This window comes from Giraffa tippelskirchi, chromosome 9 (genome assembly GCF_054371585.1).
Source record: "Giraffa tippelskirchi isolate mGirTip1 chromosome 9, T2T-mGirTip1v1.2.pri, whole genome shotgun sequence".
Taxonomy (NCBI): domain Eukaryota; kingdom Metazoa; phylum Chordata; class Mammalia; order Artiodactyla; family Giraffidae; genus Giraffa; species Giraffa tippelskirchi.
In genome coordinates this window covers 137,370,179-137,394,535 of record NC_137283.1, presented here as the reverse complement: position 1 = coordinate 137,394,535, position 24,357 = coordinate 137,370,179, and the positions used below count along the sequence as shown (strand labels likewise).

Sequence of the window (24,357 nt, the reverse complement as noted above, 5' to 3'; positions counted from 1 at the left end):
CTGTTCTTTACAGATTCTGGTCAAAATAAGGTCCACACTCCTCAGACTCTGACAACAGGCTGGCTTTATGCTTTCTCTGTGTTTCTGTTACTTCCCCTTCCTTCTCTAGCGGCTTTCAGATCTCAAAGAAAGATGTACCCCCCTTTCTACGGCCGACCTCTCCACTTGTATTTGGGTCCTTTTCCCCTCCCACGTTCTCTGGCCCTCACTCAGCCAGTGATCTGCATCCTCACCCCTCCACCCCTTTGCTGTCTTTGTTGTTTCTTCAGTTAACACACATCTATTGAATGCCTGCTGTTGTCCCATAGGGCTGTGGGAGAATGTAGTCTGGGTAGCGTGGTGGCGAATTAAACAGAAAAGGTCCCTCACCTTACAGAACTTACAGCCTGATGAGTGAAAGTAACTGTAATTAGTGAGTCATAAAACTAAACATAAGCAGTGAAAGGACTGAAGGGAAGCTGTGAGGCCTTGCGGTGAGAAGTGGATGGGTTAGTTTTTATGAAGGGCGGAGGCGGGGAGGCCAGGAGGATACATTTGAGGCATTAGAAGCAGCTTGTGCAGAAGCCCTCAAGTGGTCAAAAGTACTCCTCAGAGAAACTGAAAAACCAGCTGATCACAAGGGAAAGAGACTCCGGATAAAGCGCAGGATGGAGGGAGTTTTTTCAGCAGTTTACAGGCCATGTAAAGAAATGCATAGGCCAGCATCCTGGGTCATTAACATCTCTGCTTTTTTCTGTTTCCTTAATGTGTGTAACAGTGCACTTACCTCTCCTCTGTTTGTCTCTCATTCTCTGACTTTGCTTGATACCGTAATACAAGCCTTCATGAAGATATATATGCTGCATCTTTTTTTTCCTCTAAAATTTCTTTCTGGATTATCCTCTCCCTCTATAATTTCAAATAGTTTTTTTTTTTTTTTTCTGGAGCAGAATGTTTTATTTTTTTAATAAACTTTTAATTTTATATTGGGGTGTAGCCAGGAAGATCCCCTGGAGAAGGGAATGGCAACCCACTCCAGTATTCTTGCCTGGAGAATTCCATGGACAGAGGAATCTGGTGGGGTACAGTCCTTGGGGTCACAAAGAGTTGGATGCAACTGAGTGACAAACCGACACCTAGCCAATTAACAATGTCATGATAGTTTCAGGTGAAGAATAAAGGGACTCGGCCATACACGTACCCCTGCTCCCCCAAACTTCCCTCCCATCCAGACTGCCACATAACATTGAACATAGTTCCATGTGCTATATGGCAGGTCCTTGTTGGTTATGCATTTAAATAAAACAGTGTGTACGTGTCCATCCCGTATTATTAATACTTTGGCATTTCAGATGTATCAAATTCTACGTTTGTAAACCTGGCTCCTGTTCTGAAGTGTATTTCTCAACACCTGGAAATTTTCATATAGATCATTTCTAGAAATTTTCACATCGATTTCACATAGGGCTTCCCTGGTGGCTCAGACAGTAAAGAGTCTACCTGCACTGCGGGAGACCTGGGTTCGATCCCTGGGTTGGGAAGATCCCCTGGAGAAGGGAAGGTCTACCCACTCCAGTATTCTGGCCTGGAGATTGATTGACATAGATATCATTCTGGAATCTCTGGTCCAATATGCTCAAAACCAAATGCATTTTTAAAAGCCCAATTTTTTCCTCTCTCCTTCAGTGTGTCAGTGGAACTGTCTTCTTCACCTTTAAGTAAGGAGTTACTTAATCTACCTTCTTCACCTTTAAGTAAGGAGTTCTCTCTCTCTTGAAAGAACAAATAGTCAAACATCAGAGGGTTTTGCAGCATAGTAGTCTAAGTGTTTTGATAGATTTCTATATGTAATGCAGGAAAGTAAATAGAACTGGCCCCTGACCTAAGCTTAATGAGGTCAGGAAATGCTTTCCAATGGGGTTGATTTCTAAATTGAGTTTTATGGGAGGAAGGGCATTCCAGGCGGACTGAACAAATACTGAGGCATGGCACACAGGCTATCACAAATATTTCATCATGGCTGGAGCTTAGGCTGCAAAGTTAAAAACAGAGCTGAACCTGCATAAGGGGACAGGATTAAGAAGATCCTTATATGGCATGTTAAGGAGCTGGATTTGATCCTGACGGCACTGGGGAGCCATTGAAAAATTTAAAACATGGAGGATGGCATGATCAAGTCAGTTGTTTCAAAAGCTCATTCCAAAAGGTCTGAGGCTAGAAGAAGGAAAATAAAAGCAGTACTGTATAAGACCAAGAGAAGCTGTTGTAGCAATCCAAACCAAACATAATGAGAAAGTAGGATGTGGTGACAAAATCCATATGAAGGAAAAGGAACAATCTTAAGTTTCTAAAGTGACCACTTCTATACGTGAGAACCAAAGAGGGCTTCACTGTGAGAGGCACAACGTGTTAGTACCCGTGTGGCAGCCAGTGCAGCAGAGACTGGCTGAGAACTCAGATTGGCGAGATAGTTCTGCGGCAGATGTGTGGTTCTAAGCATATTTTCAGAAAAACTACTGTATTTGCAAGATTTGCTGAAACTGCCAAATCATGTTGAAGCAAATTGGAGATTGAGGTTCAGGGTATTGATTTGGAAGTCGTTGGCATAAGCATATGGGTTGAATCCATGGGAACAGAGGAGTATACTGAAGGAAAGGACAAAGACTAGAAGGCGTGAAGAGGCGCCAGTTATTTTAAAGTGCGCACTGCAGGAGAGGAGCCTGGGAACGATGACTGTGAAATAGCTCCCAACCCCTGCCTGGGGAGGTCGCCAGCTCCCATTCCCCAGTCTTCACTGCACTGTTCACCTGCCTACCGAAAGTATACTATTTTCTGTTCCTAATATAGATGTCGAGTCATGTGATTTATCAGCTCAGAAATCTTAGTTAGTGCTCTATTTGCCTTTAAAGTCCAAATCTCATAAATTTTAATCTAGCTGTCATCCTTCAATGTTTGAATAGACGTTCTGACCAGTTTTTCCTCATCTCCCAAATCATCCTCCTTGAGTACACTGCCTTGCACACACAAAGCCTCCAGCCTCTGCTTATCCCGGTTTCTCCAGCTGTATAGTTTTTGCACCACTCCAATGATTACAGTTTCAATTTATTCCTCAGGAGTTAGCTAAATGTTTCCTCCTCTGAGAATCCTCCTCCGAAGCCTCCAGTTGCAATTCAGGGCTTCTGTTCCTTTATATCTGCACATTTCTTTTATCTTTATCGTAATGTGGATCTTCCTCTGCCTCACTGCTTATCTCCATGCCTTTCCCTGTTAGAGTGTAAGATATTAGAACCTGCTTAGCTTTGCCTCTCCAGGGTGTGTAGCACACTCCTTGCCCCGAGAGTGGAGTTCTATTAAGTATTTCGCATAACATCTTACAGAAAAGCCCAAACTTTTTGGCCAACTCAATATTTGTTATTCCTACCTGGCATAATTAGTATCCAAAACTACAAATCATGAATCAAGATGAAGGCTTTCACTTTTTTTTTTTATATACTTCTAGAAGGGGCTTCCCTGGGGCCTCAGTGGTAAAGAATCTGCCTGCCAATGTAGCAGACGTGGGTTTGATCCCTGGGTCGGGAAGATCCCCTGGAGAAGGAAATGGCAACCCACTCCAGTATTCTGGCCTGGAAAATCCCATGAACGGAGGAGCCTTGCAGGCTACAGTTCATGGGATCACAAAAGAGTCAGACATGACTTAGCGACTAAACAACAACATACTTCTAGAAACTACATCTTAATGCAAAGGAATATTTTGTTCTTAAGGAAAAGCATAATTGGAAGATTTAGTGTCAAATACAGCTCAGAAAACTAAGATCATAGCATCTGGTCCCATCACTTCATGGGAAATAGATGGGGAAACAGTGGAAACAGTATCAGACTTTATTTTTTGGGGCTCCAGAATCACTGCTGATGGTGACTGCAGCCATGAAATTAAAAGACGCTTACTCCTTGGAAGGAAGGTAATGGCCAACCTAGAGAGCATATTTAAAAGCAGAGACATTACTTTGCCAACAAAAGTCCGTCTAGTCAAGGCTATGGTTTTTCCAGTGGTCATGTATGGATGTGAGAGTTGGACGGTGAAGAAAGCTGAGCGCCGAAGAATTGATGCTTTTGAACTGTGGTGTTGGAGAAGACTCTTGAGAGTCCCTTGGACTGCAAGGAGATCCAATCAATCCATCCTAAAAGAGATCAATCCTGGGTGTTCGTTGGAAGGACTGATGTTGAAGCTGAAACTCCAATACTTTGGCCACCTCATGCGAAGGGTTGACTCATTGGAAAAGACCCTAATGCTGGGAAGCATTGGGGGCATGAGGAGAAGGGGATGACAGAGGATGAGATGGTTGGATGGCATCACTGACTCAGTGGACATGGGTTTGGGTAGACTCCGGGAGTTGGTGATGGACAGAGAGGCCTGGCGTGCTGCAGTTCATGGGGTCACAAAGAGTCGGACACGACTGAGCGACTGAACTGAACAGTTCATAGAACCAATAATAAATTCTAAAATCAAAGAATCAACAGCAAACTTATATGAATATTTAAAATCATAAAATTATGCCCCCCATCCAAACACAACTTTGCTGCTGCTGCTGCTGCTAAGTCGCTTCAGTCGTGTCCGGCTCTGTGCGACTCCATAGACAGCAGCCCACCAGGCTCCGCAGTCCCTGGGATTCTCCAGGCAAGAACACTGGAGTGGGGTGCCATTGCCTTCTCCAAACACAACTTTAGCAATAGAGAAAACCTGGAAGAGCTTGTCTAGTCGAGCAGTTTGTAAACTCTTCTCTGTAGAGCCCTGTCCCTCCGGGCTCTGGGGAGTCGATCTAGGGAGGCAAGGTTTGTCTTGCCTCCAAACCTCAATTCACCTAGAGAAATTCTGGGTGTTTAAGTGTTTGTATGTGAGGCTTTCAAACAAAATTGTATTGAAAAAGAGCTTAGCTGTTAAACTAAGCTGTTAAATCAGTTTGAAATACAGGATTATAACCTTCAGCCTGCTTCTATAATCTTGGTGATTCTGGGCCTCCATTTCCTCATCTGTAAAATGCAAGAATGGTGCTATGATAGTTCATGCTTTTATTCTGAGCACCTCCTGTACTTTTTCAAGTAGAAAACAGACCTCAAGAGAAGTTAAATGGCTTCCTTGAGCCGCATAGAGTTAAAGACAAAATCAAGATTATAATTTAACCAACAGCCCTAGTTGTTGGGCTTTTTTCCTCTTTTAAAAAAATTCCTACAAAGTGAGTATGAAAAGAAATTGCAGTTATTCATTCTTTGGAAAAGGTAGATATCAGGAGGTATATAAACAGCACATAAAAATAAAGCTATATTGTATCATAAATTTGCCTTATTTAAAGCTGATGTGCTACTGCAACAAACATTGATCAAATATGTACCTAATTTTACATTCATTCTTCAAGTTTATAGAAATATTTGGGTGAGTTGTTTGCATGGCCTATTTCTCTTTTACACAGTTATTTATGAGTTGCTTCTCCTTGGTAAATCTCCATGTACTCAAGGGAGGCACTGAAAATCATTCCATTAATCATTCCTTTCATGTTTGGCTCACTGCATCTAAAGTTACAAGCATCACTAGAAATCTTGAGGGTTTGGGAAGCAAGAGTCTATAGATTCTGATCCTTTCATTCATCTCCTTTGCTTTGCTCATCTTCCTCTCTTCATCCCCTCCTCTCCAAATCAAGGGTATCCATGAAGAGGAAATTAAGTCCCCAAACAGCTGAGAGGTGTGAGTGGACAGGAGGGAAAGAAGGGCAGTCATGCTCCTTGGCCTTGATGGTGGGGGGTGCTTATGGGCTGATTGTCTCATAGCCTTGGGGGCTTTTTTGTTTAAAGACAAAGTGAAATTAAACAGCTCACAGAGACACCTCCTTCTTCCCCCTCCTTCTGCCTCCATGAATAACTACCCATATGGTGCACTGCTGCTGAGACCAAGGAATGAGTGAGTAAAGGTGTTTAGAAGTGAAGTTTTGGTCCTAATTAAATAAGTATCCTTTTACAAATCAGTGTTAAAACTTTGTAATGTGAATCCCCTACTAATTTATGGTTCATGAAATTTGAACCTAGGTTAAAACAACCTTTGCATCATGAGAAAGGACCTGGATGTGCCCACTATAGTAATGCAGTAATACAGTAGGAATCAGGCCAAGGACAGTGCTTAACCTGCTTAAGACAGATTTCTGAGGACATCACAGCACCCATTTCATATGAAAAGTCTATTAAAAACAGGTTTGGTAAGACCTGCATGTGGCCATATGTTGTTACTCATTTGTCAGGGTCACAGCATGCAAGGAAAAGTAACACTGACTCAACAGTGATGGATAATTCAGTCTGATTTATCTTCCCTCAACCTCTGGGGAAGACTCAAATTCTGATTAGAGCCATGATTTGGTTTTTTTTTTTTTAATCCACTGGTTTTACAACATTTCATGTACATAGTCGGCCTTTCTTACCCACAGGTTCTGCATCTAGAGAGTCAACCAATCATGGTTAACAATTACTTGGAAAAAAATTCAGAAAGTTCCATAAAAGCAAAATGAATTTGCCACACTGGCACCCATTTACTTAGCATTTACATTGTATTTACAACTATTTACATAGCATTTATATCATATTAGGTATTTATAAGTAAGCTAGAAATGAGTTTTAAGTATACAGGAGGTTGTTAGGTTATATGAAAATACTATACCATTATATAAGGCACTTTTAGGATCTGTAGATTTTGGTATCTGGGGGGGTGGAGTGTCCTGAAACCAATCCCCCTCACATACTAAGGGATGACTGTATATATGTACATCTATTTAAGATGTTGCTCTTGCATTGGGCAAAGAGATAGAAGTAATACTTAGACCGTGTAGAAGAAGCATCTTACCATGAATTTGATGGCACTGTTTGGAATTTATTCCATAAACCTGAGAGAAAACTGAAACAATTAGGTTATAATTGATGCTTTCTGAGAGGTTTTGATAGTTTGCTTCTTGATGGGTTGGCTTGAGGGCAGGTAGACTATTCTGCAATCTGCATTTGTCCTTGAATTTAAATGTTCTGTGTGCTTGTACCTTTTTTCCCAAACACATTTTAACTGAGTCAGAATATCTTCAAATAGTTGAGAAAAATAAAAGATTGCTTCTTTTGATGTTCTTTAAAATATGACAGCATCCACCTTTTACCACTAAGTCTCCTTGTCCTTTAACTTTTGTTTTTATTATGTGCTTGATTTAAAGCTATATAGCCAGCAATAATATCACATAATTATGGTCCAGAAAAGTATAAAATCCTCTTGAAATCTTTATGATAAGAAAAGTAATACTTGTTTAAAGGTGCTCAGTGCCAAATCTTGCTGAAATCTGATTGTGAAGGAGGAAATCTAAAAAGGCAAAGCAAGTTTCAGTAGAGATAAGACTGGGAAAGCAGTAGTTACTCAAAGAAGTTAAGACTGAAACAGAAAGTTTTACTCCTTTCCTTTCACTTCATTTTGTTTTCTGGATTTTTAAGAATTTAATTAGATAGTTATGGTATATCTCTTTCATTCATATGTAATTCAAAGCTTTAACACAGTAACATTTATATTTTCTACGTGAAGTTTAAGTAGATCATTTCCATAACATGTAAGTATCTCTAAATAAAATTTCCAAATCTGTTTTATGGCAACATTGAATTGATTTCTGAAATACTGTCTCATATCAAACACCATTGTTCCACAGTATACTTTGATTTGGAATGGGGCTTCCCTGATTGCTCAGGTGGTAAAGAATCTGCCTGCAATGCAGGATACCCGGGTTCAATCCCTGGATCGGGAAGGTCCCTGAAGAAGCAAATGGCTACCCACTCTAGTATTCTTGCCTGGAGAATTCCATGGACAGAGGAGCCTGGCAGGCTACGGTTAATGGGGTCACAAAGAGTCAGATACGTCTGAGCAACTAAGAGCAGACAAGCGTAGAGGAACCTCTACCTCCAACTCTCAGTGTGTAATCTGGCACCACTCAAGGTGCTTATTTGATTTCCTCATGGAGGTGCCATTAATAAAACAGATGGACTGAGCAAAGTTTGTAGAACATTTAAAGAGCTTGCAGATTCAGAATTTTACACATAGTTCAGTGTGTGGCTTCATGAAAATATACAGTATAGTGGGAAGATTACCAAGGAAAGATGCAATGGTGAAAGGTAAACGCATAAGTTAAGTAATATAACACAGCATTACTGACTTAATTTAGGCTGATTCACAACTGACTCTCTTTGACACACACCTAAAAGCTCACTTTATTTACAAAGAGTGCTTAACCAGTCTGAAGAGCTGTCTCCTTGGTTTTCTATGGGAGTGAACACATTATGCTGATAGACACTTGTGTTCAGAACAGGCCTGCTCTCTCCTCATTGAGCCAGTTGGTGGGTTTTCAGCATGTGAATATTACCAGTGTTGTCTTCTGTGATTTGTGACTTACTCTTTGTTTTTCTTTCACAGCAGTCATTCAAGCCCCAGGATTTCAGACTGAGCTCAGAGTCTATGGCACAGTAAGCAGCTTTCCTCCTAAATAATTTGCAGTGATAAATAGTTAGTGTTTCTTTTAAGGACAATTTCTCCATTTCTGTCTCCGTAGCACCACACTACAAAAGTTACGAAACACCCGTTTCGAGGCATTAATGTATAAATGTATAATGTATAACCTGGGACATTATCCTTGTATATTTCTTACAAATGCCATAAGTATTTGAGCAGTTTTTATTTTTTATTTTTTATTTTTTATTTTTTTTGGAGCATAGCACCTGTTTTTTTTTGTTTGTTTGTTTTTTTATATAAATTTATTTATTTTAGTTGGGGGCTAATTACTTTACAATATTGTAATAGTTTTTGCCATACATTGACATGAATCAGCCATGGGTTTACATGTGTTCCCCTTCCTGGACAGTTTTTAAAGTGTTTATTTTTAAAAATCTCTAGGAAGTTTTTGTGTATTTTTTTGGTACTTGCTATTAATACATTACTTAATACGTAAATGGAAAATCTCTTTTACCTCAAAAAAATATTGAAAACCTTTGCAAAGTATGTCTCAGTTTTTATCATTGCAGATCATATTGTACCTAATTTGAAGCCAAAACTTCATATTCATACATCACCAGCAAACTGTCACCTGAATGCAACAACCTTGAACAGCTCGGGTATCTGCCATGCCCTCCCATCCCACATCACCATTCCCACATCTGGGCACATGCTTCCACACACATACACACAGGGAATCTCTACTGAGTGTCCTTCAGGAAAACATTTATTCAGGTTAACCCTGCTATACCCACTCCAGTATTCTTGCCTGGGAAATCTCATGGGCAGAGGAGCCTGGTGGGCTATAGTCCATGGGGTCGCACAGAGTCAGACATGACTGAAGCAACTTGGTCCTCCTGCATTGGCAGGCAGGTTCTTTACCACTAGCACCACCTGGGAAGCCCATCTAGGACTATATATCATTATATATCATTTATGAAGCCCTGTGTTGCTTCAGAGCACAGTCACTCATCATCACATCTGTGTCTCCGCATTTCCCTGCAGACCGTTGCTCTTACCCCTCCTCTGCATGTGGAGAAACATAACCTGAGAGGTAGGAAGAGGCAGACCCAGTCCCAGAACACAGATCCTCTGTTTCCTAATCTGTGTTCTTCCCATACTTTCACTCTGCCTGTCGCGTTCTTCCCATACTTTCACTCTGCCTGTCGCATGACACAAACACATGTTCCAGGTCTTTCAGTTTTTTGTTTTTTATTGTATCTGCAAGGTATGTTTTCAGTTCCAATCTCTGAATAATTGAAAGTTTACATAATAGTTGATGAGATAATAACTGACTCTGAGGATTGTGTACTCAATGACAGATCACACATGTGAAAAATTATGCTGGATCAGTACAGACAAAAACTCTGTTTCAACAACCAGAAGTGACCATATTTGAATACATTATGGGAACAGTGCTCTCTTTGAACATGTTTTATAAAATACTTCAGAACTTTCACCTAAGATGTGAATGAAAGATTCTGTCCTCACTCTGATCACTTTGGATACATAGCTTCAGATGATGTGAAGATGCCACACAATGCTCTCCAGATGAAAATTCAAAAAAGCCTCAGAAAGCATCCCAGCATGTCAGGGTAGCTAGGCTTCTCTTTTTGAACACAGAGTACTTAACAAGCTTCTGAAAATAAATCTTCGTGAGAAGTTCAGTTATGTCTCAATGCTCAAGTTCATCTAAGGCCTTTGGGCTTTCCCTATACTCATAATTTCTTAGAATTAAGGATGAATTAAGATACATTTCTCATGATTTCAAAACTGTAGGCGACTTGAAGATGGAAATGCTATAGCCCAGTGTGTGACAAAGTCATTTCTTCATTTCTCTGATTTGCTTAAATGAGTCCATTGTACCCAAGTAAATGGATAGAAGCTAATTTTTTTTGTTTCTTTGCAGCTTTGCCATTCAGTTCCTAACATGTGCTTATTAGCTGATTGACCAGGCTATGTAAATGAGCCACATAGGGCTGCCTCTCACCACTTTCTACTTGAATTTCTTGTCTCACTTATACTTTAAATTTTTTTTTTAAGAAATGTCAGTCACTTCTGTGCAAACAATTTTTACACATTTTAGTTAAAGCTACACTCTTGATACTAAGAAGAAATTGTATAGGTTAATTTTAAGCTTTTTTCTTGAAAGTCTTAAACTTTTTCCTTTTGTATCTCATGCGTCTATGATGTGTTTATCTGCTGCCCACGTCAGAGTTTTTTATGAAGCGTCTACAAGTATGTTTTAATCCTTAAATAATATTAGTGTTCCCTAGTTGCTAATGTATCTTATATTGAGTTTAGGGATTTCTTTTGAAACATAGAATATTTTACTTCATTAACAGCTTTGATCAGAGAGAATTTAATTCAGATGATCAGTAATATTAAAGACCTTTATTTGTCAAAACTCATATGTGAACTGAATGAATAAATGAAATCTCTTCTTAATATAACGTAGTCATAAATGTTAACTCCAGTTATCCAATCTCTCCTCCACTATATATTTTTCCATCTTTATAATCATCACATTCCAAACTCCTTCAATTTCTTCTTCTTTTCATGAGAAGAAATTAATTCTTACCAAGTGTCAACCATTCTTGAATAAACATTCTCCAGGTTACTACAAGCTACTGGCTAATTTCCAAAATTTTAAAAAGTTGAATTAAAAAAAAAAAACATTTTTGCCAGTTTTCCCATAGCTTATTTGGAGGAGAAATTTTTCAGAAGTCCTTCCACCACTGTTTTTGCTGATGTAACTCGTTCTTCTTCAGATGTTGAGTAGACTTACTAGTAAAGCTATCAGGGCCTGGAGTAGAAGATTTTTAACTACAAGTTCAATGTGTTTAATGAAAATGTGGCCATTAAGGTTACATATTTCTTATATTGTTGTTGTGTAGTTGCTAAGTCATGCCCAACTCTTTGCGAATGCATGGACTGCAGCACGCCGGGCTTCCCCGTCCTTCTTTGTCTCCTAGAGTTTGTTCAAACTCATGTCCTTTGAGTCAGCGATGCTGTCCAACCATCTCATCTTCTGGTGCCCTCTTCTCCTGCCCTCAGTCTTCCCCAGCATCAGGATCTTTTCCAGTGAATAGGTTGTTCACATCAAGTGGCCAAGGTATTGGAGCTTCAGCTTCAATACCAGTCCTTCCAATGAATATTCAGGGTTGATGTCCTTTAGGATTAACTGGTTTGATCTCCTTACAGTCCAAGGGACTCTCAAGAGTCCCAACACCACAGTTTAAACGCATCAATTCTATGGTGCTCATCCTTCTTTATGGTCCAACTCAACTCTTACATCCATACATGACTACTGGAAAAACCATAGCTTTGACTGTATGGACCTTTGTCAGCAAACTGATATCTCTGCTTTTTAATGCACTGTCTAGGTTTGTCATAGCTTTTCTTCTAAGAAACAAACATCTTTTAATTTCATGACTGCAGTCACCATCTGCAGTGATTTTGGAGCCCAAGAAGATAAAATCTGTTACTACTTCCACTTTTTCCCTTTCTATTTGCCATGAAGTGATGGACTGGATACCATGATCTTAGTTTTTTGCATGTTGAGTTTTAAGCCAGTTTTTTCACTCTCCTCTTTCACCCCCATCAAGAGACTCTTTAGTTCCTCTTCACTTTCTGCCATTAGAGTGATACCATCTGCATATCTTCTCCCAGCAATCTTGATTCCAGTTTGTGATTCTTCCAGCCTGGCATTTCACATGATGTACTCTTCATACAAATTAAATAAGCAGGGTGACAATATACAGCCTTGACGTATTCCTTTCCCAATTTTGAACCAGTCCGTTGTTCCATGTCCAGTTCTAACTGTTGCTTCTTGACCTGCATACAGGTTTCTCAGGAGACAAGTAACGTGGTCTGGTATTCCCATCTCTTTAATATTTTCCAAAATTTGTTGTGATCCACACAGTCAGAGGTTTTAGTGTAGTCAATGAAGCAGAAGTATATGTTTTTCTGAAATTCCCTTGCTTTTTCTATAATCCAACGAATGTTGGCGATTTGACCTCTGGTTCCTCTGCCTTTTCTTTTCTTCTTATATAGGCATTGATAATCTGTGTCTTGCACAGAACTTCCCCATTTCATGTAAGTGGTTGAATTTATTGATATAAAGTATTCATAATATCCCCTTATTATCTTTTAATATGAGTAGAATCTGTAATAATGTTGCCTCTTTAATTCCTGGTGTTGATAATTTATTTCTTTACTCTGATTTCCCCAGTCGGCCTGGCAGATAATTTATGAATTTTTTTGAAAATAACAAGCTTTTTTCCATCGATTTCTCTTTATTGTTTATCTATTTTCTGTTTCACTGATTTCCACTCTGATCTTTATTTCTGATAATTTTGAGTTTAAGTTGTGCTTCTTTTTAGCTAGATTTGTTAGGTGGGACTTGAATAGTGTTTAGTCTTGGACTATTTATTCCTCACCACTGATAAAAATCCCTTTTAGATATTCTGCCTAATGCTTTCTGCGTTGTGAGGTTTTCCATCCTGGCTGATGGAAGTAGGTACTGTCCCTGGCCTCAGGACATGTCCTCAGTTGTATATGTTCACCTATACTCTGCTGAATATTTGTAGGGGACCCTTGCAAGTCTTCACGTTCTCCCACTCTCTCCTCTCTGGCAGTCTGTGAACTATAGCCTTCCTGGTCTCCTCAGACTCCTAGCCCTTACTAAGGGAGTCCGCCATGTTCCACACCATTTTCATCTCCCTGTGCTGTAGCCTGGAAACTCTCAAGGCAATAAGCTAGGCGATCATAGGGCTGATCTCATTTATTTTCCATTTCTTGGTTATCACTTTCCTTTGTTGCCTATGGTTCAATGTCTTGAAAATGGTTTCATATGTTTTATCCAATATTTGTGGTTGTTTTAGGTGAGCAATTTACTTGATCCATGTTACTCCATCTTGGAGGCAAGCAGAAGTCCAAATGTTGTATTTTTCAGGGCAGCTTTCTGTTAGATTGTATGTACATTATAAGGGGAAAAAGGTGGAAAGGATCACTCAGTCTGATTTTTCTGCAGTGGTCAGGAAAAGCCAAAGATGTAAGGGCATTTAAGTCTTAAAAACCATGTATAGACAAGGTGAACAAAAAAGAAAAGGACCTAGAAATCAAAAGAGGGGCAGGAGCTAAGGCACAATTGCATGGAGGTCCCTGGAATACCCGGAAGCCAGCAGGGTACCCTATGACTGGAACAAAGTGGGGTAGGGAAATGCACAGAGGAACAATATTAAAAAAAATGTTTTAAACAATTTTTAAAATAATATTTAAAAAACAGAAAAACAGCTGCTAGCAAGATACAGTCCAGGTCCACTGTGTTTCACAAAAATGTAGGTGTCATATTTCTTTTGAATCTCTGGACCACAGCTCTACTTCTTCCAGGGCTTCCCTCCCCTGGTACTGGGATAGTGGTTGCCTCCCTGAGATGAGTCATCCACTCTCCAGTTTACCGAGTCCTGTCGTGTCATTCCTGGGCTGCTTCCCTTGTTCTCCTTATCACCCTGGCATCACAAACATTTGAGTTTTTTCTGTGATGCTAGAGTGTAGGTTCCCTGAAGATAGTAAGCTATCAGTGCTTTTTGGGTCAGAGCTCCACCTTTCCTTTCTGGCTCCTCGTTTTCCTACTTTCTCAATGTGCTCTGTTTGTTCATTCATCTTTGTGACTTCTCATGTTTTCCTTCTCAGTCGTCTGATTTCACTTCATTTACTTATGTGCGTGCTCAGTCAGACATGACTCTTTGTGTCCTCAAGGATCATAGCCCACCAGCTTCCTCTGTCCATGGAATTTTCCAGGCAAGAGTACTAGAGTGGTCACTATGCCCTCCTCCAGGGGGTCTTCCTGACCCAGGGATCAAACCCACATCTCCTGCATTGGCAGGTGGATTCTTTACCACTGTGTCTCCTAGGAAGCCCTTTACTTACATGTCTCCCTATAGATTTCTGTAGCTGCTGTAACAATACCAGAGACTTGGTGGCTTAAACAATGTAAATGTATTTTCTCATAGTTCTGAAGGCTGGGAACTCAAGATCAAGGTTCCAACAGGGCTGAGTGCTGGTGAGTCCTCTCTTCCTGGCTTGCAGGTGGCCACCTCCCTTACTGTGTCCTCACATGGCCTTTCCTCTGTGTGTATGTGTGGAGAGAAAGAGCTCTCTGCTGTCTCTTCCTCTTTTTATAAGGACACCAGTCCTGTGGCTTAGGGCCTCACCCTTATGACCTTAATTACTTCTTTAAAGGCCTGACCTCCTTTGTAAGATGTATTAACTTTGGGGGCTTCAACCTGTGAAAGACACAATTCAGTCCACAGCAGTCACTGTTCAGTCCTCTTTATTGCCTGATTTTGAAATTCTCGTACCTTTTTTTGAGCCCTGTCGCAATGTCTGCACTGATAGCTCAGTTGGTAAAGAATCTGCCTGCAATGCATCCGGTTGATTCCTGGGTTGGGAAGATCCTCTGGAGAAGGGATAGGCTACTCACTCCAGTATTCTTGGGCTTCCCCTGTGGCTCAGCTGGTAAAGAATCTGCCTGCAATGCTGGAGACCTGGGTTCAATCCCTGGGTAGGGCATATCCCCTGGAGAAGGGAAAGGCTACCCATTCCAGTATTCTGGCCTGGAGAATTCCATGGACTATATGGTCCATGGGGTTGCAAAGAGTCAGACACGACTGATAGACTCTCACCTTCACTTTCTTTCACGATGTCTTCCACCATTCCTGGACATCCTAGAGAGGAGACACTGCCTTCCATTCTTTGAATTTCCCTTTTTTCATGATTTCTGTATTTTCTTTTCTCCAACATAATTTGCATTACTATATATACATCCATAAAATATTAGTCTTCTATGTTACTGTTAATATGAAACCATTTGAAACACTGCATTCCCGTCTCACAGGTTGGGATATCACTGTTTTCTTTATGTAAACTTCTTCATCCCTTCTTTGTCACTAAGGAATCTCCTGCACTTTTACACACACACACACACAATTTGATAAATTTTCTGGTTTTTCCAAGGCAGCTAATATTTTTCTGAGAGAAGTAGGTTTTATTCTGTCCCTTCATACAGTAGAAAAAGGAGCCCAACCAGCTAAAGTTTGTAATCTCTACATTATTTTCAGCAACTCCCTGCCTCCCAGACACATATATAATCACTCATGTGGTCTGTTGAATATTTTTCTCTCAGATCCTCCCATTTATCTCCCCTTTTTATTCCCATTGCCACTTCACTGAATCAGAGCCCCATTTGAGCTGTTGCAGCAGCTTTCTCACTAGCTCCTTGTCTCCACTCTTCCCCTCCTGCAGGTCTGAGGCAGGCAGAGAACAGAGCCGGGAGGACCGAGGTCATGTCATGGACACACAGGGGAAGAAGACAGAGCAAACCGGCCGGAAAGTCAGCCTCATCGAGGTGAGAGGAAACCAGGAGAGAGTCACGTCACGGAGTCCACAGGAAGGTTTAGGAAAAACCAGGAGAGAGTCACGTCACAGAGTCCACAGGAAGGTTTAGGAAAAACCAGGAGAGAGTCACGTCACGGAGTCCACAGGAAGGTTTAGGAAAAACCAGGAGAGAGTCACGTCACGGAGTCCACAGGAAGGTTTAGGAAAAACCAGGAGAGAGTCACGTCACGGAGTCCACAGGAAGGTTTAGGAAAAACCAGGAGAGAGTCACGTCACGGAGTCCACAGGAAGGTTTAGGAAAAACCAGGAGAGAGTCATGTCACAGAGCCCACAGGAAGGTTTAAGAAAAACATAGTCAACAAGGACACATGTCAAAGAGAGCAGAAGCAAATAGGAACTGAAAAACGCCTTTGGGTTTGGCAGCCAAGAAGCTGTGACCTCGGAGGGGAAGGTTTTGAATGAGAATCCTGGAAACGTGAGTCAGATTGTCTCCAGCCCACGGGGAGAAGACCTGTCAGAAGAGGCCACTTCTCCCAAATGTTGGACTTGAAAGGAAAGAAAAGGCTGAGCAGTAGCTAGTAGAAAACATAGGATATAGAGAAAATCTTTATATTGGAGGGAATGACAAGAATATTTATAAACCCAGAGCCAAGAGCCCCTTGAGGAGAGCCTGTCAACGTATGGGATAAGGGGAATAACTAAAGAGGAGAATTGAGACAAGAAGGCAGGACTACTTTTTCCACTGAAGAGAGGCAAGTGGGACAAAAATGATGGTTTTCTGGTGAGAAATGAAGAAGGACAGGAAAGGACTTTCCAAAGAAAGTGATCTCTGTTTTCTCTATTAGTAGAAGAGAAGTTTGGCTACTAAAAGTGAAATGTTAAGCTCTATCACATTATTTTTCTCATCATACAGAAAGCTTATAAATCAATAATTGTAGGATCATGAGTGTTAAGGAATGACTTTTTCTTATTGATATCAGAATTGGAAAACATATTTTGAAACAGGTTTTTAGATCTAAATAACAGAACCTTTAAAATCATTTATGTCAAAGAGAAAAAAAATGCATAAGCAAAAGCTGTAAACAACCAGTGACCTGGGATCAGGAAGAATTTCACAAAATATATGACAAAGGGTTAATACCCTCAGCATATAAAAAGCTCTAAAAAATCAACAGGGAAAAGATTATCAGTAGGAAAAGTGACCCATAGGATACATAGAACATTCTTAAAGGGATATATATATATATCAGTGAAAATCTGAAATATATCCAGTTCCAGTGATCAGAGTAATAGCAATTAAATCAGTAAATGAGATGGTATTTTTCCTTCATGAAATGGCAGCAAGCTTCAGACTTACACAGCCTTGTGTTGATGAGAGTGTGGGGAAGTGGGTTTTCTCATATACTGCTGGTAATAGTATTAAAATAATCTTTTGTAGGGTATAGCTTTTTCTTAAGTTTTCAAATTGTTCATATATTTTGACCTGACAGTTCTACCTCCAGGAATTTACTGTAGGAAAGTATTTAAGTATATGTGTAGCGATTTAATTAAAAGACTACTCCTTCAAGTTTTCAAAATGGAAGGAAAAAAATCAATTTCTATGAATAAAGGATTGATTATGAAATAGAATACCAATACAATGTTAAAAATATTATAGAAGTATTTTCATAGACATGGAAAGATTGATGATAAATTTGTAAGTTAAAAATGATTATAAAATAATTTTTATATAATATACATAAAATATGGAACAATATACATCAACAAATGTGAGTAATTATCTCTAAATGATGAATTGTAGTGATTTTTTATCCTTCATTTTTCTGTGTGTATTTTCTGATTTTTCTACTCAGGATATTTTGTTATATATACTACTTGATCATTTCTTTTAAAACAAGAATAATTTCAGAAATTTTCTAATACAGCTCTTTCTTTGTACATTTAAAGAAATTAAGGTCTCATATCCAGAGTTTAAAAGCGCCTGAACTAGGACTCGATCTTCTGGCTCTGAGTTCAGAGTTATTTATGTTACACAATGCTTTGCCTTTTAACTCTGATTAAATGGTAATATTGGGTTGGCCAAAAAGTCTATTTGGGTTCAACCCAATACTTCAAGACAGGGGCTATAATATGCCACATTTTCTCCCCCCAGTAATTCTCCTGGTGTCTAGCTACATAGTAAACCTTTGGGAAATACTGGATTGAGTTTCTTGTGGAATAGGATGCAGTATTTTTATGAAGCTCATTTTTCATAACATACACACAAACACTGACCTGGTTTCATATTCATTTTTAAAACCCTGCTATGAAACCTTCCTTTCTCTTTTCATATGATTTGCCTTTAAAAAGCCCTCACTTTGTTGCTCTCCCTCTCTGTTACATTATGGGGTTCCTTTATGAGGAGATACGCAGAGAAAGCCCGGGTCTGCATTCATTCCAGCATCTTGGTGAGAAGACATCTACTCCCTTGGCAGCAGGTCTCCGCCATCTCCCAGGTGCTCAGTTCCTGTGCTGTCAGCAGCCAGCATCATGCTGCTGAGGTGCCCTGTCATCAGCTGGTGCCCTGTTGTTTGTCCAGGGTGTACACCTGACTATCTCTTCTCCTTTTCCTTTTATTCTGTCCCTTTCTCCCTTTCAGAAATAGACAGTCTTTGACATTCTGTATTCAGTGTTCCTTCTTCTTCTTAATCTGAGTCATTTCCCATAAATGTGCTGTCTTCACTGCCTACTTTAGCTTTTTCTAGTTCAGTTTCTCCGCAGGTTCCATCTCCTGAGGGTCCTCCTGGCTTCTCTATTTATTTCTCACCATGCAGTCTTGTCCCGTCTTATGCAGCATCCAGCTCACTCATTTCCAGCTGTTCTCCTCTCCACTTCCCTTTTCTGTTTTTCTTCCTCGTTTTTGTCCTGCCAGTATCATAAACTCCTCCTCTCACTCTGTTTTGCCTTGTTACCCCTCTCAGATCCTTTACCTCTCTCACTGTTCCTTACAGATGTTTATAGGGTCTCTGGGCGACATGTGCTCAGCATCCATTTGAGCCTCTTTCCCCTTTTTATCAGACCCTAATCTGAGGCAAGCCTTACATACTGTACCTGTATACCCACCAGGGCAGAATGATACCCTTTTTTGCCCCTGGTGAGATTGTACCTTGGCACACCATACCTGCACCATTTTAAACTTGACCTCAGTTGCATTTGTGAGCATGTTCACTGGAAACATTTCGGGGCTTCTATACATAGTGCTAATTTAGCAAATTTAAAATCAGGAAACAAGGACTGACAAAGGACTTTTCCCCCTTGTGTAAATGTTTTTCATATGAAAGGGTAGTACAGCCATTTATTTAAGATTGGGCCATAAACTGTAATGGAAAAGAATATGAAAAAGAATATATATATATATATATATAACTGAATTACTTTACTGTATAGTAAATTAACACAACATAGTAAATCAACTATGTTTCAATAAAATAAATTTAAAAAAATAAAAATAAAAGATTTGGCCTGACCTTAAAGGCACAGATGTTCCCTAACCCTTCTGGTTAGGGTTCGGCAATGGTTATTAGCACATCCTTTTCTCCAGTGTAATGCTCTAGCCTCTGCTTTTCTCAGGAGTGATCAATGGAATTGACCACACCTAAGCAGTTGGCCATCATCCTTAGACTGAAGTTTGTTTCCTAAGAACAACCAAATGTTAAGCCGTTTCTGCTTAGAGGGAAAACAAAACAATTTTGTGTAAGTCCAGATACTCATCACTGATACATGAACAATTGCATTAAAAAATTTCAGGTTCAGTCCCTCGTTTATCACCCTGGAATCGTGGTATACTTACCACATGGCCTCTAAAGAAGCAACTTCTTGTTTCATCTGCCTGTTGGTTCTTGATTTTTATTAATAGTATAATTTGTTTTAGTTCAAAGCTGCATCTAGATATATAGTTAACCATCACTATCTTGCTCAATCAAAAATGACACATGCCATTTGGGGGATTTATTGGAACAACTATAATAGTTAACCCACTTCTAAAAGTAGACACAGTCATAGACTAAATGAAAGAGTGCTGTTCAATAAAATGGCCTATGTGCTTTCCAGTCACTAACCCTGAAGCAGCATCCATGACAGTTTTTTTCCAGTGAATGAAGACTTTCATAAACTCTGATTGCCTGCACTTAATTTTGGAAGTTACCCAGGGTTTGCAATGCTTATTGTCTATATTTGAGAAATGTATTTCTTTCTTGCTTAAATTAACTGATCAGTGCTGGAGCAGGCCTTAAGCAACTGCTGATGATACTGAAAGACTTTAACAGCTTGTTCAAGAGGCAAGCTAGAATTTAATTCTAAAAGTTAAACTAGGAGTATGTTCAAGAAGACAAATCTTTATTTTGGTCCTCTGGTTGTGTGTGCCTGTGTATGTGTGTTGCACACTGTTTTATTACCTGTGCTGTTGCCTGGGCACGCCAAGATTATTGTAGTCAGAAGACATTAAGTTCATTTAGTACATTGTGTGTCATTTTCTCCTAGTAAAGAGTTGAAGAATGAAGAGGGAAGGAACCAAATATATAGAAAGGAAATGACAAATTAAACCAAATGGAATTTCTCTTCAGAGTTCAGAAATTTCAGATGGCCAGGAAGAAAGGATCTACTACGTTTTATCCTTATGAAAGAACCTAGAAAAATCAGAAGCAAGGTATGGGTGGAAAAATAAATGTGGCCTTTTGAGCTTGTTATAAACCATCGTGTTTGTTGTTGATCAAAATATTGGCACTTATGTTTATTAGTAATTGCATCAAAATTACATTACCATTGTTGGAAAATCAATAAAGAAAAACTATAATTGCTACTCAGCAAGTACGAAGAAAAAGTGTTGTTGGTATTGCTAGGATGTCTGTTAAGTAATCGTTTAATATTATTATATCTATAATGTGGTTATATGTGTGATGTTATGCTCAGAATTGAAATATAGGCTATTGAAACTTAACTTTATTTAAAATAAAGATAAGCAGCTTCAGGATTTTGTGTATTCAAAATGTTCCAAATAAGAAAGGCATTAAAAGGTAACAAATGTGTTTGTTTTGAATGAATCATATGTATAGCTTGATACACATAAACTAAAAGTGGCTTTTGGCTAGAGTGGCAACAGTTTTCCAAATATTTTTTTACTTTTTTAAAAAAAGGCATTTCATGTTGAAGCATGTAAGTGATTTGTAGACTTAAATTGTAATATTTATTTTAGTCTTAACACTTGTTTTTAAATTTTTACATTGCATTATTTATTCGTTTAGTTCCAGAGTAACAGTGTCATATTTGACTATATATTTTGAAGTGTGGGGTTATAAAATAAGAAATTTCATCTCTTTGTTTTTTACTTGGCTCTTCTTTTTCAACTGTGTGACTGTAAGTCTGTCAATAAATATTTAAGCTCAAGAAGGTCAAGACTAATATAAAATTAGAAAACTTATTTACCAAATTAGACAACTGATTCCATTAAAATAAGAAGTGAGAAAAACAGTGTTGGGCATTGAGGTGTAAACTTTGCACAGATGTATACCCAATGTGAAGAATCTTCTAGTAAAAATATATTTGACTCTTCCCCTGCACATGTTGTAAAAGTATGAAAATTGGTAAACGTGCCCCCACTGTGTAGAACTTGGGGCAGGGGGGTCACTGGTGAAGTGATGAGTGGCAGTGATAACTGCTCGAGCCCTCGGCAATAAGCACAGAAGTGTGTTCTGCTAGCACCAAGCTTCCTTGTTCTGGATGCATGTGTCTCTGCTTCAGGTACAGCTGTACCCAGGCAGCCTGAGTCACCCTTGAACCAGCCTGTTTTTTCTGTCTTGTGAATGTACTTGATAATTGAAAAATAGAAACCTGTGGCTCTCTGGAGTTTTAGCTCATAGTTTTGAGATATGTGTTGGTTCTCTGATTTGGGCTTTAATTACAAAGAATTTCAACAAGTTGCAAAAAGATTCTAAATCAAGATAATAATAAAATAATATGTCAGAGGACCTAACATTTGCTGAGATACCAACGTTCATATGAAAACTAAAGGATTATTTTTATATTGCAGTGACTGAAGACACACTAACAATTATGACAAACACCAGGAAAAGTTGTTTCTGCTCAAAGCCCATTTCGCTTCTTTTCTGTCCTGTTGACAAGACAAGACTTGGGTTATCCATGGATACATAAAAAAAACGTCTTCACCACCCTTGCTAACGTGAGACAGAGTAGGGTCGGGGAGATAATAAAAGTGCCCTCCAAGTAATAAGTCCAGATTATAATTAAGTGGAGAAATCAGACATAGGAATCCATTTGAAGAGCTTCCCTGGTGGCTCAGTGGTAAAAAATCCACCTGCCAATGCTGGAGACACGGGTTTGATCCCTGATCTGGGAAGATCCCACATGCCACAAGGCAACTAAGCCCATACACCACAGCTATTGAGCCTGCTCTCTAGAGCCTGGGAGCCACGACCACTGAAGCCCACGTGCTTTAGAGCCCAGGCTCTGCAGCAAGAGAAGCCACCGCAATGAGAAGCCCTTACACTGCAGCTAGAGAGTCGCCCCTGCTCACCACAACCCAAGGAAAGCCCGCACAGCAATGAAAACCTAGCACAACCAAAAATAAAAAACATTTATTAAAAAAGAATCCATTTGAAGGTCTATACTACTACATATTTAAATTAGTTCTGTTTTATTTTTATTCTAAAATTACTGGGTTTTATCCCATTTTATTGTCTCTTTTCTCCAAAAAAGTAACAATTTGACACTGTCTTTTCTAGATATAAATAATGTCACTCTTCAAATTTATTTCCCAATTATTCATTCCACTATATGTTGAAGATTCAAGTTTCTTCAGTACCAAAATTATACAATGAATAGGATTTGTAAAGCTAGAGTAAAAAGCAAGTTTTATAAAGATTTAAAACATGAAATATTTTATACTATGAATGCAAATTCATGTTTAAAATGCACCTTTTAAATATGAAATTAGTGTTTTTAAATGGCAAACACTTCATACTTTTGAAATCTTGTGTAAGGTTTCTTTCCAAAAAAAATGAATACTTGACCTTAATTTTATTTCTGTTATAGAGATGTTTTATCAAAGAAAGATATTTTTCTCTTTAGGAAGTTCAGCAAGACTATCTGGGAAATAATTCACCATTTTGTAACTATATATGACATGTTATTTTAGTCATATATTTAAATGACAAATACTGTTCAGAGGGTTAGAAAGTTCTAGAAACTATAATAAAAAGTCATGACCTTACACTTTTATACATAATTTCAGTGATTTCCATCTGAGATCCATATCTGTTAAGTAAATTATGGGGACATTTTTCACCAGTCCAACTTTTTAAAGCTCTGTATTTACTGATTTCTACTTCATTGAGCTTAACTAAAGAAGAGAGTCCCCAGATCTGCACTTCATGTATGTGACCTCATTTACTCTTCACTTTAAACCCAGGAGGAAGATAAAATCTTCCATGCTGCAGATAAGGAAACCAGGGCTTTGAAGGTTAAGTAACTTGTCCAAGTGCACATGGTCAGTAAATGCTCACTGTCCATGGAGGTTTGTCAGCCTCCGCTGGGAGGTCTTGAAGGGCCCCACCCACCTCAGGTGCTGGATAAAGTGAGACAGTAACACCTAGAGTCGGTCTCCAGCCCACACAAGAGTGAGGAAGCAACCTGATGCACCTACAACCACACTCGGGGACTAGAAACATCTCCTGTGTCTTTCATGCAGCAGTGACCTACATAAAGTGAAATACCATCTTTGAGTAAAATTAAGAAAAAAAAAAAAACAAAACACCTGATAATGTCTTTATCCCATAATTGTTTTGCAAGATCTTTACTCTGTACTATAATTCTTACTTTTTTCTAAGAAATCTATCTTATGGAATCAAACTTATACGTGTACAGTAACATATTATTCAAGAAAACAGAAAAGGCGGCATCCCAGTCACATAAGAGAAAATAAAAACATCAAGAGTCACGTCAATCAAAAGGCTCTGTTGAGTGGCAAACTCAGTCTATGGATGGACCCAATTATCTGCAGGAGAATTGGATGTCAGCATCATTTAGGGTTAACAATGGGCCTACTAGGCAAAAGTAGACAGCTACTCTCTTCAGAGACCCGGAAAGCGAACTTGGTAATGAGGTACTTCATTCATCATATCTTTCTGCTCTAGTTACTAAAATGAATAGGAAATACTTTTAAGTTAAGGCGGGAACTGGATAACATAAAAACATCTGTTTTGTAAACACAAAGAATGCTTTTTTCTAATGATCCTCTTCAAATCTACATCAGGCATATGTTGTGAGCCCCTTCTTTTCCAAAGTTGCTCTTCTAACACCTCAAATTCGTTCTGATTATGGATGGGTTGTTCTGATGGTCTCAGAACAGGGAAGATAAAGCTGCTAAGAACATACAATAT

The 24,357-nt window shown here is 39.1% G+C and overlaps 1 protein-coding gene across 38 annotated transcripts in view; it reads left to right on the top strand.

Annotated features, from left to right (window-relative positions):
* AHI1 (Abelson helper integration site 1) overlaps nt 1-20,783 on the top strand; it is a 210,148-nt gene extending 189,365 nt beyond the window's left edge. For 13 of the 38 annotated variants that reach the window (XR_014065018.1, XR_014065023.1, XM_081528744.1 and 10 more), the window contains 3 exons: nt 8,450-8,499; nt 15,833-15,935; nt 20,444-20,783. Coding sequence is in view for 28 of the 38 variants with exons in the window: in XM_081528744.1 (XP_081384870.1) it covers nt 8,450-8,499; nt 15,833-15,935; nt 20,444-20,446 (156 nt within the window). In the remaining 10 variants the exon portion in view is untranslated. Of the gene's footprint in view, nt 1-8,449; nt 8,500-14,541; nt 14,592-15,832; nt 15,936-20,443 lie in introns of all 38 variants that reach the window. The other 25 variants (XR_014065019.1, XR_014065024.1, XM_081528737.1 and 22 more) reach the window with 4 other exon arrangements.
* The last annotated feature ends 3,574 nt before the right edge of the window (nt 20,784-24,357 follow it).